Genomic DNA, 17,831 nt, shown 5'->3' on the forward strand with positions numbered 1-17,831 from the left:
CTTGCAAGAAGCCAAGTTATGTGATTGATGCAGGTTGGCAGGATTTCTGGATTAGCTAAGTTGAATTGACTAAAGCTTTCAAAAAGATCAAGGTGTCATTCTATATTTTCTGTAAAATTACAAAGTACTAACACTTTCTAGTTCACTTAGTAACCATATAGAAGTGCACCATAAAAGACCCATGTATAAACAGAAGGTTGAATGTCTCTTTTAAATGTAGCTTGTATACTTTTTTGTATCATTGCTTATGGAAAAGAAAAAAATATATAACCTGGCTCCAAAAAATTAAAATTAAAGATGCTGACTGCATTAAAAAAAAAAATCAGTTGTTCCCCCCCCCCCACCCCAGGAAGAATGAGAAAATAATTTCTTCTTAAGAGCAACATTTTGACATTTACAAACCATGGAGGTTTATAGGGAGGTATGTTTATCTATCACACAGCATACAGAGGTCTGGGCAGGTCAAGTGGATTCCTCTAATTAAGAATCATATATTTTAGTTAAAATAGACCTGAATTGGGCACTCCCTGGTGGCACAACGCGTTAGGATGCAGCACGCAAGCTAGCACAGCCGTTTCAGTGCGAGTTCAATCCCTGCCCTGGAGCTGACCCACATGGCGTGGTAGGCCTCTCCTGACCCCTCTGCTGCTCCCCTTAGCAGTGTACTTTGTCGATCTGCTTGTTTTGCTCCCTATTCTGCTGTCTCAGGTGAATGCTCTCACGGTCCCTGGGCCTCTGGCCTGTACCCTGGTGCTGTATGCATAAATAAATAAATCTTAAAAAAAAAAAAAAAAAGGGTGGGGGCCTGAATTGAGAAGGGAGCAGCATGACTTTAGGGAAATTGGATGCCTCTGGACATATGTAGAACAGGACTAAGATATCTCATTTGTAAAATACACTGAAAGAGCTCATTGTGGGTGCCAGTTAGTACAACCTCCCTGTATATTTATTTTTGAAAATAAAAGGAAAGAGAATAAAAATATATGGATAAAGGTAGGGTATGTTTTGAGACTGTTGACCCCAGTTTGGTGAAAAAAGAAAATTTATTCCAAACAGGAACGAGATAAATAAATGACAATTCCAGCTACATGCTTCCCTTCCTCTACTCCTTTCACTGCTCCAATAAGCCCTTGGCACCTGGTTATGGGATCTCAGAAAACACCCCTGACAATCATCTCACCTTAAATTCTCTCCCAAATGTCAGAGTGATTCTTTTCTGCTTCTGCCACGCACACACCATTTCTTTTACATGTCAAACCTGCATGTAGTGTTTGAACCTGATGGCTACTTATTCACCTAAGTAGTTAGGCTAACTTAGGAAGCAGTTTGACAACCATGAAGAAGAATCGGTCCAGGATGACATTCTTGGGGAAAAGGTCACACAGCAGGGTATAGTTACAGAGCTTTCTATGCTGAGGTTTGTGATCCAAAAAATCAATTCAAATGCCTCCTTTTGGTAATGAAAAAAAACTCCATCTTTGCAACACACACACACTCACACAACTACATAGCCTTAGTGCTCACATTTGCCATTCCATTATGTGTAGATGAACTGGAATATTTCTTTTCCAAAGTTAATTTTGTTACTGTGCAGCTCTCATAAGCTGATACGTAGAATACTTATCACGCAACTATTTTTATCTAGAAAATATAGTACACTGTTACCAGAAATTCTGAGTTCAGCTGAGTCATACTTGCACCCTTTAAAAAAGAAAACTCAGCAGTTAATTTTTTTTGAAGAAATCATTTCTCTGTGTGTTTAAAAAGTGATTTTAAATTACTCTGTATTCTATAGAAAACGGTTTCTCTGATGCTTGAAATCTCCAGCTGCCACACAATTTATATCTCTTTCCTCTGCTCTTTGTTTTTCAGCCATTTTCCCCGAATGTCAAAGTCAATTTAGTGCATTTCACTTTGCTGAATAAATCAGAGGCGAAATCCTTGCTAAAAGTGAAAATTTGATTTGCTAAAAGGAGCTTAGGGCAACTATTAATCAATATATCCAGAGTGTCAAAGCCAAGGCCAGGATAGACATGCATTCATTTGGAGATTGGCTCAGGCAGATAAAGGGGAGCTCCTGGGGGGGTGGTGAGGTGGGGGTTTAGTGACCCAACCCACAAAAGAGAGGTGGGCTTGGCTTGGAGAGAGAGTCAAAATGGAGTGAAAAGAGAAATAAAACATGCTGGTTTCATATTCTGCTCTTCTCCATCATATTCTTCTTCTAAGTTGGGAAAATTATTTTCATCAAGCATTTATAACAAATATGGATTGTACTAGTAATGTCATGTAACAATTTTCTTACAAGATACCGAAGATTTATTTCTCTTTAAACACATTATAAAAAAAATAAAAAATAAAAACGGACAAAAGAGTTATATAGGCATTTCTCTAAGAAGACATAGAGGTGACCAATAGACACATGAAAAAATGTTCATCATCATTGATGGCTAGGGAAATGCAAATCAAGACCACAATGAGCTGCCACCTCAACTGTGAGAATGGCCCATATCACAAGACCACAGACAAGTGCTGGTGAGTATATAGAGAAATGGAAATCTTCTCACTGTTGGTGGGCATCATCGACTAATCCTGCCCCTATAGAAACAATAAGGTGGTTTCACAAAATACTAAAAAAAAAAAGGATCTGTTTACATTATCCAGAAATTCTACTCCTATGTACCCACCAGAGGAGTACACATTAATGTGCAGGAAAATCTGTATTGCCATGTTCACTGCAGCACTATCCAAAACAGTCAAGTTATGGAAGCAACTAAAGACAAATGAATGGATTGAGAAGATGTGGAGTATGAACACAACGCCTCAACTATGAGAAAAGATTAAGTCTTGCTACTATCAATAAAATGGGTGGAGCTGGAGTGGGGAGCTGTAATAAGCAAAGTAAGTCAAGGAGAAAGACAAATACTTGTTGGTGTCATTTAAATGTGGCAAATAGAGAAATAAAATAAAGGTTTAGATAAAGCCAAAGCAATAACAAACTCTAGAAATTTGACTCTTGAAATGAGGCTATTAGAAGGAGGAAAAGTAGGGGAGACAAGATCAAAATGCAGAAGGAGCATAAGGGACTGTGAGGATGGATTGTGGTTGTTTTGGTGGTGGGTGTGGTACAGTAAAAATACCTCCAAGGGAGGGCCTATATCTCAAAAACACAAGCAACATTCTAAACCAGTTACCTCAATTGAAAAAAATATACCAGCCAGTTTGTGATGATGCAGACATTTTTTTTCACAAACTTTTTTTCTCTCTGAAAAGCAGCAGCAGCCACTCTCTGTCTACCTGTGTTGCTTTTCCTAATAAATCTGTTCGTTTAAAATGTAAAACTTATAAAAAGGTAAATGATGCAAAAAGCAATAATAGTAAAACTCATCAGAGAACCTTGAGGAGAACCTAGAAGTCAGAGGTTCCAGCTCCATTTACAGATTTCCAGAACAGGAAGATCTGTGTTGGGCCAGGTCAAGAGTATGCCAATATTCTGATAACCCTCAGGTAGATTTTGTACTGTTTCAGACTTACAAAAGGTCTTGATATGAGGTAAACTGTAGAGGACTTGTCTTCTACTTTATTAATCAACTGGGCTTAGTAATTACAAGAACTTGCCTGGAAATGATACATTTAAGAAATAGTAAACATATATGTTATAATGCAATTTACTTCAATTAAAAAAGAAAACTGGAAAAAATAACTGTTTAAAATTTTTTAAAAATAGTACTTTTGTCAACATTCAGGAATATAGTTATTCATTTTTAAAATACGGGGCTATCTTGTTCTATGTAAGTTGACTGGAAAGCTCAGATTTTACTCTTTTCAAGGTGCAGTCCAAATATATCACTCCATCGGACATCCCAATGACTTCCTATTGCCTTGAGTATAAAAAGGTATTTCCATAGTATAAAATTTGGGAGTTTTCATGGCAAGGCCATGCCTATGTTTCCTGCCTAGCCATACCTTTTACCCTTTGTATTTAATTGCAGCTTTCCTGTGACTCTGAGAACGATTCTCACCACCCACTTAGAGTAGTCAATTGTGCTTTCCAAATCACCTTCCATGTTGTGCAGGACTCAAAAAAAGAATCTAAGCTGTTTTTGGAGGATCCTTTCTGCACAATCACTGACACAGAAATCACTAATTTCATGCAAGGAAGGAAAGGAAAGTGTGGAGACAAGTGGGGAGGAGGAAACTGATTCTATGCAGCATGGAAGAGCTAGCATCTGTGATAGTTACTTGACCCCCGGCTGCTCAGTTTACCTATAACTCTTAATCCAATTCAAATGTCCAGAGAATCTGAACACAGTTCAGGAGAGGGAACATCTAATTTTAGCATCAACCATTTAAGTTCTTTCTAACTATTCAAATTAGCTCCACAGTGACTGCCTTGTTTCATTAGAATTTGCATTCAGAAACAGCGAGGGGACACTCTTCACTTTTTCTCAAATACCTTGATTTTTATTGATTCCAAGACATACAATATAGCTCCTCATTTATTTATTCTCCTTTATCCTCTCATTTTGTAAATTATTTATAGACAAACCTTAAAGACAGAGCCAATGTTTTAAAACTTGCCTAAACTTGTTATGGAAGGCAGGTATGTAATCTGGGGGATGGGAAGATGACAAAAGAGAGCTGGGGGAAGAAAGATATAATGAAGTTACCAGTAAAGTGTTGTTTAACGAAAACATTCTATGGACCCAAGTACTATCAATACTGTAGGTCAAAGTGCCTACCTCTCCCTATATCTATAAAGTGGAGATAATTAGAATAAAATCTACCTATGAAAAATCTGTGAGTTCTGTAAATTTTGGCTTCTAATAAGTTGGTGAAATGGCTTCAGAAACAACAAAAGCTATGTAGAAGTTGGTTATTTTTATTATTATTATTTAAAGCTTCATCCAAAAGCTATGTAGAAGTTGTTTTTTTATTATTATTATTTAAAGCTTCATCCACAGACACATAGGTATGTGTAGAGACCAAATTCAGGGTAGAGAGCATGTCATGTGATTTCTTTATATGTCACACAGTATCCAGTGTAGTGCTACCTAAATAGCAGATACTCAATATTTTAAATTGCATTCATGATTACTATAAAATCATGATTTCTCTTTGGTCAGAGGTATATAGTGGCATGGCTATGTACAGATGGACAATATAGTCTCGAGACACTTAGGATTCCAGCAGAGGTAATGTGGGAATAGAGACCACATGAGCACAGATACATCAGCATGGTGGCCGTGACCTACTAGGCTTCAAACTGTGGCAATGGCTGGCCAAGTAGGTCGCTCTGAAGAGCCTCAACAGCATTTGGATAATCTCTTGAACTGAGTCTGTCTAGGAAAACCTGCAATTTCTTTGTCAGCTGACTTTTTCATTTCTACCAAAGGTAACTGCAGCAAATGAAGAATTCATAAGTGACCTTTCTGATTATTTTTTTTACAACATATTTCTCAACTTATTGTTCTGATCTATACCACTATACCACAGTTGTGACTTCAGAAACTGAAAGCTATTCAGTTATTTTAGATTTGATGGAGAAGCACAGAGATTATTCAGATGCTAATGATCCTTCCCTCTTGGGCATGAACTGATGACAATATTCACACAACGATCATTAAGTAAGCTTTTTCCCTGTCTTCTATTACAGCTGATATTTGCTCTGAATGTTTTTGGAAATGGTTTTTATGAATATTAACTTTTTGGATCACTTGCTTTTAATTGTAATAAAATAACAATCTCTGGGCAGTATCTTAGAAACTAAGATGAACACTGAATATTTTACATTTAGATCATGCTTTGTAATTTGCAAATTTATTGTACACATGTGTATCAACAGCAAAAAAAAATACACCTGCAATTTATACTCATACAATACAACGAATAGCTAGAGAAACTGCACAGCTCATGAAAAATTACTCAACTGCAACTCACGTTTTTTGATTTTATGTTCAGGATCATTCTACCTTTATGAACCACCACTACAGGTATACAGGTACACAACAATTAGGTTTAATAAATATAACCTGCAGGTATTTGCTAATTGAGGATATTCATAATTTACATAGTATTATTAGGTGCCAGTGCTTTAGGTCCTACATTTACATTTTCCCCATTTAACTAAAAGACTCATCTGCTTCATAGATCTGGAATCATTAAATTATATACACAAAAGAAAAATGAAGCTGGAGAGGCTGCAATCACTTTAATTCACTCATAACAAAGTAGAAATTACCAGTACATATAAACTCCTGTATAGGTTGGGGTAGAGGGAGGCTCTTTAGAGCCAATGAACAGCGCTGCACTATGCATATTTTTAATAAACTAATCAATAATTCATTCATCAAGTGCCAATGAATCAGTTCCAGAATAGAGTATTAGGAGCTATTTATATCTGACATCCAGTCTTGAGCCAACCATGATGTTTCCTGCACATCAGACCATAACCACAAACATATATACATGGGAACATACTTTGTGTTACAAATCAACACAGTCTTATAATAATTATTCCCAGCATTTTTTTGGTGTGCTTTTGTACAGATCATTATCACTTAATGGTGCTACTACGTAAAGACACATCATGGTCATTGAAACCTCTACCTCTCTGGTTGAGGAATAATATAATAAATTGATCTTTACATAAAATGCACAAAAACAATAAATGCATCTCTTAACAGTATCATTATCAATTTACATCAAAATATCTTGGGTATTTTCTCACAAAATTTATTTCCTAATATAGAAAGGCTTCCCACATTCCTTACAGACGTCTGTCATTTTTAGAAAACTCTGAGTACTTTTGTAATGAATACCACAAAAAGCCAACTCAATGAGCAGGTTTAAAACTTGTTACTCAAGTTTTTACAAAAACAGTTTTAGTGCAAGTAGAAAATATAATTCCTCTACTTTAGATTTGTTTCTTTCACAAAATATACACATAAAGAATGTTGTCATTGTAACTTTTTGGTGTGCTTTTCTATTAGAGTTTAATATTTTCTGCCCTTATTTATATGAAAAAAATTATTGGGTTTTTCTGTTTGATGTCACTAGAATAGATATCACTTAAAAATGTGACTAAGAAGCTCCAAACTTAAGCAGAGTCTTCCTTCTTCAGCAGCAAAATATTTATCTTGTTATAAATAAACTCAAAAAAGAAAAAGAAAGAAAGAAAAGAAAAGAAAAAGCCCACCTGGAAATTTTCCTTATCTGGCTGAGAGAAAAAAAAATTCTAAACTCTATTCATTCTTCTAACTGTTCAAACACCTTTGTATTCTTTCAAAGTAAACTGCCTGGCAAAATCCATAAATATATTTAAGCAGTTTATATAGGTCAGCTAATATAGGTTATGCTTTTTTAAGTACCTCTGACTAAGCACTCTCTGCATTTTGCTAACAAAGTAACAGTACATAATAATATTTTAATCAACCACAAAGGACAATAATAGATCTGACTGCTGGACTGATAATCGTCTTATCACACCTTGTGAAACCAAGCTCTAATATTTGACGGCGCCTCCATTCCTTGGCAGCCCATTCTAAAAAAGGCCAACAATGGAGAGAGAATGAAGTGGAGTGTGCAGGACCTCCGTATCTACATAAAAGAGATTAGAGGCGACAGCGTTCCATTTTACAGCTCAATCATATTGTGTTAGCATGCGCTTATCCGAGCGGGGACGAAATTGAAAGAGAAATAAAAAAGAGGCAGGCAGATAGGAACCAGAAAAGCGAGGCATGAGCAATTTCCAAGGATATAAAAGGATGCTAATGGCGGGGCCCTGTCATTCTTAAAAAGGGCTATTAGGGCACCATCATCTGTTCTGGTGCCCTTATGGTCCCCCAACTAAAGTCAAGCACTTTCTAAAGCCCTTATGATCTCTTCTCTTGAACAGATAAAGTATGGTCACGTTTCACAACAACACACTTTTTCTTTATATTATTTATCTGAATAAGTAAGCTAACTCTATTTATTGGGGGGAAATGCCACTCTATATGTGTTTTTCTCCAAAGTTGTCTTTTGTTGAATTCTTCACATTTTTAGGTAATATGAGCAAGTGTTTGAAAGTACCTTCTCAGCAGGACAGAAATGCCGCTATTATCTCAGATACTAAATTAATTTTCAAAAGGTATCATCTACGTATGTGTATTTGCATGATTACAAGGGCTGAGAGCAGCAGAAAAGAGCGATGGCTTGAATTTTAGTATATAAGCATCTGTTATATGTGTGTGTGTATATATGTATATATATATATACATGCATCTATATATATATAATATTTCATTTTTTATTTTTAACATAGCATCACAAAAACTAAGTTTTGAAGTTAAGACAGCCAAGTGATATCTCAATTTTGAGTTAGCTTTAATTCAGGACTGGGCCATATTATCAATGTTTTACTTTCATCAAGGCAGAAAGGTGACTTTTGTCTTGCTATTGTCTCTGTATTTGCCCACCATTCATTCTGCCCCATGCTCCTGTGTTTGGCCCTATGAGGCCTGGGTCTACCAGCCTTTTCTATCAGAGCATCTCTTCTAACCTCAACACACTGTAAGGCATCCATTGCTAAAAAATTAAAAGAAATTCAGTCAATTCTTGTTTTGCTAATCCTCTCTGAAAAGCCAAGATACTCCTTGCAATCATTTAAAGCACCCTCGGGGTACAGGAAAGCCTGAACTCTGAATCATCACTCCACGGTGACCTCCTGTGGCATTTGCTATGGAGAGAGAATAACGTCAGTTCCCACCAATTCTAAGCCTCAGCTTAAGACTGAACACATAATCATAGAGTAATTGTTTCCACCACTGGAAATGCTGTTACTCACAGTTATTTAAAGTTACTGTCGTCACAAAAGTCACGAGAGCCCCTTTACTGTGATAAGTTCGGTGGTAAGCTGGCATTTCAACGTAGGCACAACTGGACCCACATCCATCACTGACTTTTCTTACCAGAGAAAGAGTTGTTGACTCTTATTGATCTTTATTATGGAAGGTCTGCATAATATCAAAATGTTGGCTTAACAAATCTTTTAATTCAGAGGGAACAAGGGCAGAATCTGCTGAACTAATGGGTGGCTCAGAGGTGTGAGGACAGTTTTCATGATGCTATTATTAATAACAACTTGGTCATCATTATATCTTGAAATATATTTCTACAAATACAGTCAACTGGGAGACTAAACTACCCTCATTTTACTCTGAGGAAGTTAGAAGCAAAGCTGAAATATATTCTTTGAAGGCACTGAATGAGATGGTGAACTTACGTGTTTTCACCTTTCTCTGTTCCCCCTTTAAATAAAGGATAATAAAAATTTGATTTCTGGGTTCAAACAATGGTTATGGAGAAAAGTGTTTGCCCTCCCTCAAGAATATGTATCAAGGCCTAGAGACATTTATGCATTACGACTCAGAGTTGCTAGTGGGTGGAAGTTAAGGATGCTGCTTAGCCGGGAAAGTGCCCACAACAAAGGACTATCTGCTTCCAATTATCAACAGTGTCAAGGTTTACAGACTCTGGGCTGGAATAGGATGCTTTGAATATGTGTGTGTGTGTGTGTATGTGTGTATGAATATATAGTGATAGAATAAACATGGTGTATAAATACAAATGATGTAATTATCTTAAAAAGTGTTTATGAACACTTGAACCAATGTAAGAATTTTTTCTGTCTGGCTAAAGCCATTTATATCACTTTTTTCCAAACAAGTTTTCAAATATTCTTTAAAGCAATTGTGGCTATTCCCATTGCCATAATTCCCAAATGTTTTTCCATCTTTTAACATAATCTTATATCCTCTTTTTGGTATTCTTGCTTTCCCTAAAAGTCATAGAGATGTGATTATATTTCAAACACAATGTCAACTATCTACATGATCGAATTCTCAACCTTCCTTTAGCAGCAGTGACTTCAGCATAGGTATCTTCTAAAGAACACACTCAAGCTCACCTATTTAACTAGTTTTGACTTAATTTAGAGTGCTTTATTAGCAAACAGTGTAAGACAAAGTAGCTGGTATAATACAGAGTGATGTTTAAATTAGTTTACAATTTGCTTGGCCTCATCGAGAACTGCACCGAACAAAGCCATTCAGAAATGTCAGCTGTGTTCCTAACCACTGTAACAAATTGTCGCCCAAACGCTGCACACCTAATGACTTCAAATTAGCTTCACTGCGATAGCGCCTGACAGTTCGTTACGACTGTTAGCAACATAGCTGGCGTATCATGACCAATAAATTGGTTTCAGTGTGGGCTGGGAAAGGGACTTCCATCAATTTGATTAAAGAAATTACTGTAGCATTCAAAGCATAAAGACAAACTAGTTTAAGGAGACAGGAGTAAGTTAACTGTACCAGAAAAACACTGCTCATCATTCAAAAACTTGTTAGAAACTATTTGAAGATCAAAGTTCAAACAAACAATCCAAAAATAATTCAAGGAAACCACTAAAATTTGCAAAATTTAGGATGGGGTATATGTTTATGGATACTATAGGATGAGTCAAGGAAAACATACGACCTTTAAAAACATAACATTTAAACTACTACATGAAGAAATGTATGGTTTTATATATTTAACAGTGAATTTCATCATTTATGTATAAAGTTCTAGTAAATATTTAATTGTAAACCAAAATTAAGCTTGTGAATATGAACAGCAATTCAGCATAAAAAGCTGCCAAGATCAAAAAATTAAATAATAAAATGATTCTTCAAAGGAAAAAAAAGGTGCACTAATCTACTGCTGAAGAGAAAAAAAGCAGAAGCATCTCCTTTGAAAGAAAGCTCAGAATTTAAACAGCAATCCAGAAACATTTGTAAGGCTATATCCTTTTTACCTTACATTGGCAGCAATACCTTCATATGTGAAAAGATAATTAGCAAGAGTTCAAGGTGAATACACATACAAAGAGTTATGGTTCTCTTTTAGGATGAGGAAAGCATTGCATTAAGTATGATGAAAACAAAAGAAAAGGTTAAAACATATCCCAAGTGGGACATTTGTAATCTTCCTAAATCTACGTGTATGACCTAGAGAATTTTCATTGCAACCTTATATTTTCATTCTTTTTTTTTCCTATTGAGAAAATGTACCTGGAATATGCTTCGCCCATCCGATGATAACCACCAATTCTCGGTCGGCCAAGTCGCACAGAGTTGTGAGGGCTTTGATGTCACTGTCGGGGACGGTGGGGTCAGGCATGGCATAGATCTTCTCCGGTTCAGCCACCAACAAATGTGAGACAATCTTGTTATCTGCAGGGTCAGACCAGAGCACTACAAGATCACTAGTAGCATCGTCTCTCTTTCACAAATCCTAAAGTATGCCGTGTTTTGAAAAGCAATTTGAATTGCTTACAGTAAGCACCAAATATTCTATATGTGTACATATATGTGTACATTACATGTATATATTCAACAGTGTTCAGGACAACTCATAGTGAAACTCAGACACACCAGTCATAAAAAAGTATTCCTTTCTTCTTCTCTGCTCCACCTGCCTTGACCTGAATAAAGCATCTGTCCTGTAATGAAAATTTTTATAGCAAACAGACAAGAGAAGTTGGATGCTTCCTGGGTTTGATCTTTGATTTTTAAGTGGGACATAGGGAGGCCGATTAAATAGGATACCACAGCTTGAAAATAAAATCTACAATGAAGCATTGAAATATAGACTATAACATGGGAGGCAAAGAACTACTAATGCCCACAGTCATAATAATGGGCAAGAAAGTCATTAATTATCTTAATTCCTTTAAGGAAGACCAAAGGTCAAAACCCTTCTCTCTGGGTGAATTACTGACTATATAACTCTATCTCTGTGGGATGCATTAAATAGGAATTTCTTTCCTTCCTTTCCCTCCCCACACATCCAACCAATCTTCCAAATACAACCAATAGTAGCTTCCAGAAAAACACTCCTACTTAATGGCTACAGCATTTTTTCTTTGGAGTGTCTAATTCTTTTATCCTCTATTTTCATCTGTTGTCTTTAGTTCATTCTCTGGTTCAGATTTATCTGTCTAAAATTTGTGATATATGTTTTTAAAATCCTTCATAAAATAAGCACTAGAGACAAATGGAAAGCATCCCATCAAATGTGCTTTATTGCTTAGGGGCATGTGAGACTTTATGGAAGGGGTTGTAACGACTTGCGAAAGGAATGATGTGTTCTGTTGGCCCTATTTTCAATCTCCACATGTAGCTCTGCTACATGCTTTCTTCTAAGTGAGGGGCTACAAATAGATAAGAACAAACCCAAATATTCCTAGGTTCTATGTAATATTACTTTAGAAAATTGGCATGTTAAGCGGGTTCTTTATGAGCAAAATCCAAAATTTCTCTGTTTTCTAGAAATTTTATTTTCATAGTCAGTGTTTAACTTTTTAACTCAAAATACAAAGATTTTATATACCTCAGAATTAAATAAAGTAGCATTATTTTTATTTGCTTTAATTAAAAAACAAAAAACAAAAATCACAGAGACTTACCCAAGATATAATCAGCATTTTTTTTTTCTGGCATCTTTTAAACAGTTATCACTATGACTGCCAAATGAAATGTACTTATTACAAGTAATAGATTTATTGGAAGAACTATTAAATTCTCACAAAATTCAAAGTATAGACTTTGGAGGAAATATTCACAAATTTTGTAATTTCTGTTCAAATTAAACAAAAGTTCAAATAAAAGTTTTAAAATAAAATTTCAAATAAAACATAGTTTTTTAATTTACAAAGATCTTCAAAGAATGACATTGGTTTCTTGGAAGCATGATTAGAAACAATACCCTGTATTTTTAGTTACGCTTGGGAAAGTTTTCATTTTCATTGCTCTGACAATGCAGCGAAACCTGTCAGCAACATCTAGATTCTCAGTATTAAAAAAAGAAAGAAAGAAAAGTGTAATCACAAAAGATGCAAAAATTTAACCCAAAGAAATCTTAATTCTAGTTCTTTTAGGGCTGGAAAATGCTACCAGTTTCAGGCAAGTCCTTGGAGACTTGTCTTGAGGGCTCAGAGAAATTCAGCTGAAGGTTAGAAATTCCCATCATTCAGAAAATGGAAGGGCCGGCAGCACTGTTTCTAGGTAAGTCTTATTTAATGTTTTCCTAATTAGAATCAATAGAACCCAATTTTCATTCTTGGGCTTTTGTAGCATGCCATCAGTCAGGGCCCAGAAATCTCCCCCAGCCACTTCCTCAGCAAAGCCCATGCACACAGTCTCTTGACACTTATCTGACAGGATCTGAAAATTAAGTTTTATAAATGTTTGTTACGAAAACACACTAATTGGATGGACTAAGGAAAATTAACACAGAGGCCTTGAGATAATGAGTAATGATTTATTAGGAGTCCTCTTTATCTCAGACAAATGGAGCTCACTGAAATTGCAGTAATCTTCTTAAAGGTACTTGACAAGCCACTTCCCAATTTCCCAGGTTTACGCAAAAAACCCTAGATATTTCTCCAGCATGTGGACTTACAAATTGGCTCGTGCTCATTTTTCTCTCAGAGGGAATTATCAATGGTTTCAGTCCACGTTTGTATGAAGTGAGTGAGGAATGGGCAGTCTGTATATTATTGAATCCAGGAAAATGAAACCTCTAATGAAATTAAGCATTAGTGTTTATAGCATTTTATTCTATTATCAGAAAGTTTTTTATTATAATGTGCAAAATCTGCTTAATGCTGTCCTAGAGTGTATTTGCAGAATCCCAAACAGCTTATGCAGCAGAGAAGACGCCAGATTGGACAATTGAAGGTATAATCAACATAATGTTTTTTGGAAAGGCAAAAGGAAACTATGCCATATGTTCACTTAAGCTTTAATTTTATGTAAAACTGGTTGTTTTTCCTTTGACATAGCTAAAATGTCCTTTCGTTTACAGTTCAGAGTCTGCTTTATTTATTTAACGGATCCCCATATGCTCACACGTATGATACACGGCAGTGACCCCTCCTGGAGAATCGGAATTAGAAGAGGACACTTATTTTCTTCCCTTGAAAGCAGATCACGCATGTCTTTTCTAGAACTGCTACAGATGCAATATCGTCTGGGGAGTGCAGCTGTGTCTTCAGAGACCGACACAGCTGAATGTGAGAATGTGAGAGTTTCCAACAAAATACTTCCAGGGTCTGGCCTGCTCCCTATGCAAAAATCATCCTTGGTCGCAAACTCTGTGGCATTATAGTGCTGAACTTATTTTTTCAATAAATGAACTACCGTGGTTGCCTCGATCTACACTCTAGCTCCTTTTTAGCTAGTGACAAAGAGAATGGGGCTTGCACTACATAAATATTCCCGTTATTCTTTCAAATTGCACGTTGGCATTATAGAACCCGGGGCTCCTTCGAAACAATTCATCATGCCCATCAGGGCATCTGAGATGGAACCACCAACCTATGCTGGTTATTAGTAGGCCCATTCTCATTTTAATCTATTGCTAGCTAGTGTGTTAACCTTCTATAGTTCCAAATTAATGAGGCTCCTAATGTATTTTCATTGGGAGGTTGAGCAGTCATTTAGTTAGTGAAAACCACAAAAATCACTTTCTTGTGAAATCTGAAACGAACAGCTTCAATGAACTAATGATCACAGTATGATCCATTTTATGTACCTCTGAAAAGAAAGATAACCAGAAAATGTAAAATTCACACTATGTAAGCAATGCCTTAATATGCTTCTGCTTTCATGAAAATAGGTGAGAAGAGGTAAGGGCAGGGGGAGGAAAGCCACAGGGGGTAAAAAAGATAATTAGCTGAGCTGCTGTAGCTTCTCACAGGCAGTCCTTGGGAGCAGAGCCACGGCCCCCCAACAAAGAGAAGTCTCCTTGGAGTCAGTGTGGATGGCCATGCCAAAGAGGATGTACCTGGAGCCAACTGGGAGGAGTTCCTATGTTGGAAAGCCAGACCCGTCTGCTGTACTTACATGGCTTTTTGGCGGGCTGAACCAGCTGAGGATTCAGGTATGGGCTGTTCTCCGCATCTATTCTGCGCTTGTACTTCTGCCGACCACCACGTACTCTGTCCAGACGCACCCCTGTGGGGAAAGAGAGGCACAGGCTTACTCTCGAGCTAGTTTATCACTGAGACCTATCCATGACAAAGCTGGTATCACCAAGGTCCGTGATGGAGACAGACAGTAGATTAAAGAATGGTCTAGGGGCCCTAGAACAGTATAAATAAAATCGTCCTGGTTAAACCAAGATTGGCAGTAGTTGGAAACCAAATCTGGCAGAGGATAGCAAACCTGAAAGGCATTTTATGTAAGGCCATGAAAATCACATTTCCCCATCAAAGGAATGACACATTTCCAAGTACACTAACGCACAAAACCAAACAAACAGCAACAACAAAACCCATGTTACTTGGTGCTAGGAGAGTTTCTAATTAAAGACATCGGTGATGTGTCCATTTATCACTCACCCCTGAGAGTGCAATGCCATCAGACTGTGTATACCAGGTACCTCCCTGTCTACCAGAGGGCTGTACACTGTGCAATGAGGTGAAAACACCTGCACCAGGGCAGAGCTGATTCACAGCACACAAAATGAGAGGCCAGTGTTGTTCCACAGGATAGTACCGATGTAAGGAGAATGTTATTTGCATTTGGTACACATTCTTTCAAATGAAAGGAAATGAGATCAGGGTTGAACCAAACACAGGACGGAAAGAACAACCTCCAAAAGGAATTCTGAATGCTAGGATGCTGAGGCAGGGACACACGCTTGTGTCAAGAATTGGAGGGTGGGGCCCTCCTAGTGATGCAACGGGTTAGGACTCAGCACTGCAAGCTGGCCACAGCCATTTCAGTGCGAGTTTGATTCCTGCTGGAGGTGACCCACATGGCGCAGCTGACCTCTCCTGTCTTGCCCTCTGCTCCCCTCAGCAGTGTACTTCATCCATCTGCCTGTTATTCTCCCCACTCTGTCTCTGGTGAATCCTCTCACCACTCCTGCGCCTCTGCCCTGCACCTCAGTTCTAGATGCATAAATAAATAAATCTTAAAAAAAAAAAAAGAATTGGAGGGTATAGGTAGGAATTGGGTACCAGTAGACTGGTACTCAGCAAAACTTTATTCCCAAGAATGGTGACTTTGGTCATGATCCTGTGAGTTTTTGCTAGCAGAGGATTTGAGAAATTAAGGGAACAAAGGTCAAATGGAAAGGAAGGGATTAAAAATAAACACTTCATTTTTATAGGGGAATGGTGGGGGAGAATTTGTTAATAAACTGGTTTTCAATCTGTAATGAAAAAGTTTTTGGAAAGACCATATAATTCAAGTAAAGGGGAAGATACTTTGGAATAAGAGCAAACAGAAAGAACCTTCATGGAGTGCTAAATTGTATCTTAACTGATAATATGGTGGAATATTATTCATTGGTGCCCATTATTCATGTTAACAATTATTGTACATACTTTGGCAATTCACAAACCGTTTAGAAAATAGATTTAGTTTAACAGCAGCATTAGCATGATCACTCTTCTAAGGAGGTTGGGCTCTCAGGGTAGGTAGTAGCATGCACACAGCTTCTCTTAAACTCTAAGAGGGAGATACAGCCCATAGAGTATGTGCAAGGCAGTTTAACCAAGGATCCTGCTTGAGGAAATACTTATTAAAATCACATAGAAAGTATGAGTTGTGTGCCATCTGAGAGGCCTGAAACAGTACAAGAAAGGGTATATTTCCAAGGGAATCGAGGAGAACACACACACTCCTTAAGATTACTAATGCTACCAGATAAAGAATAAAAATACTATTTTATATTTTCTTAATAATACGACTTTAAGTATTTTAATGAAGCATACAAATATGAACTAAGCTCAAATAAAGCCTGAAACAGTTATTGAAACAGGAAAGAGCAGTTTAAATGAAACAGAGACAACTTCATAAGTTAGATAAGAAATTTAAGTACCCCCAAACAGTTAGGTACACTGTTACAATGTTTATGAAAACAACAGGGTGTATGAGTCACAAAGAAGCTACATTTCTTTCACATTGTGCCTTTGTCCATCTAATGGCTAATGCCCTGTGTTTGCTGTATCTATATTCACTTTATTAGAGCTTAACACCTTCCCCATGTTCCTATTTATTAGGTTTTATCTTTGTAATTTCTCCTTTCTCACAACTTCCTCCAAGATATTCTTCCAGATTTTATAAGGTGGTCACATTCTATCTTGTCAGCTAAGAAAAACTCAAATCTGTTTCATTATTAGAGAGTTGAAAAAGTCAAAATCACATTATATAGTTAAAAGCATAAAACACTCATTGAATCTTAACCCTCTTGAACTCCAGCCTAGTGGGAACACTGATCTATACATGATGAGAGGTGTGGAGAGAAGACAGGCAGGAAGAAAGACAATAGTAGATAACAGGCAATAAATAAATAAATAAATAAATAAAAGAAAGAAAGAAAAAAGGAGAACATTTGGGACATTTCTAACATTGTTAGAATCAGGAATACTTACAATAAATCTTCATTATGTTTGTGGACTCTTAATTTTTTTTTTTTTAATGTTTTCAGGGAATTCGTTAGGCAGTAGCAAACTCTGTGAGCCCCAAACATGGAGCTATCCAGGGCATATCTTCCAACACAGAAGTCAGAGCTAGAGAGTTTCATATGATGGATTTTGTTCATTGCGATGGATTCAAGACCAAAATCAAGGCTGGAAGAGTTTATTTCAGGTCCTGTCTGGAAACAATCTGACCCCTAGTCCTGGCAGCTCAAAGACACCAATTGGCTTGCCAGCCCAGTGGGAACGGCAAGTCTAGGGAAGGGATAACCAAACAGTCACATCATAAAAAAAAAAACAAAAAACAAAAAACAAA

At 36.9% G+C, this 17,831-nt stretch overlaps 1 protein-coding gene across 5 annotated transcripts in view; it reads right to left on the bottom strand.

The window, feature by feature from the left end:
- The window catches only part of ESRRG (estrogen-related receptor gamma), a 535,542-nt gene that overhangs the window by 47,960 nt on the left and 469,751 nt on the right, over nt 1-17,831 (bottom strand). For 3 of the 5 annotated variants that reach the window (XM_012726909.1, XM_012726908.1, XM_012726910.1), the window contains 2 exons: nt 14,931-15,041; nt 11,094-11,276 (listed from right to left, as the gene is read on the bottom strand). In XM_012726909.1, the coding sequence (XP_012582363.1) occupies nt 11,094-11,276; nt 14,931-15,041 (294 nt within the window). The remainder of the gene's footprint in view (nt 1-11,093; nt 11,277-14,930; nt 15,042-17,831) is intronic. The other 2 variants (XM_004685433.2, XM_004685434.2) reach the window with 1 other exon arrangement.

Source organism: Condylura cristata, unplaced genomic scaffold, assembly GCF_000260355.1.
Source record: "Condylura cristata isolate star-nosed mole 26May11 unplaced genomic scaffold, ConCri1.0 scaffold00018, whole genome shotgun sequence".
Taxonomy (NCBI): domain Eukaryota; kingdom Metazoa; phylum Chordata; class Mammalia; order Eulipotyphla; family Talpidae; genus Condylura; species Condylura cristata.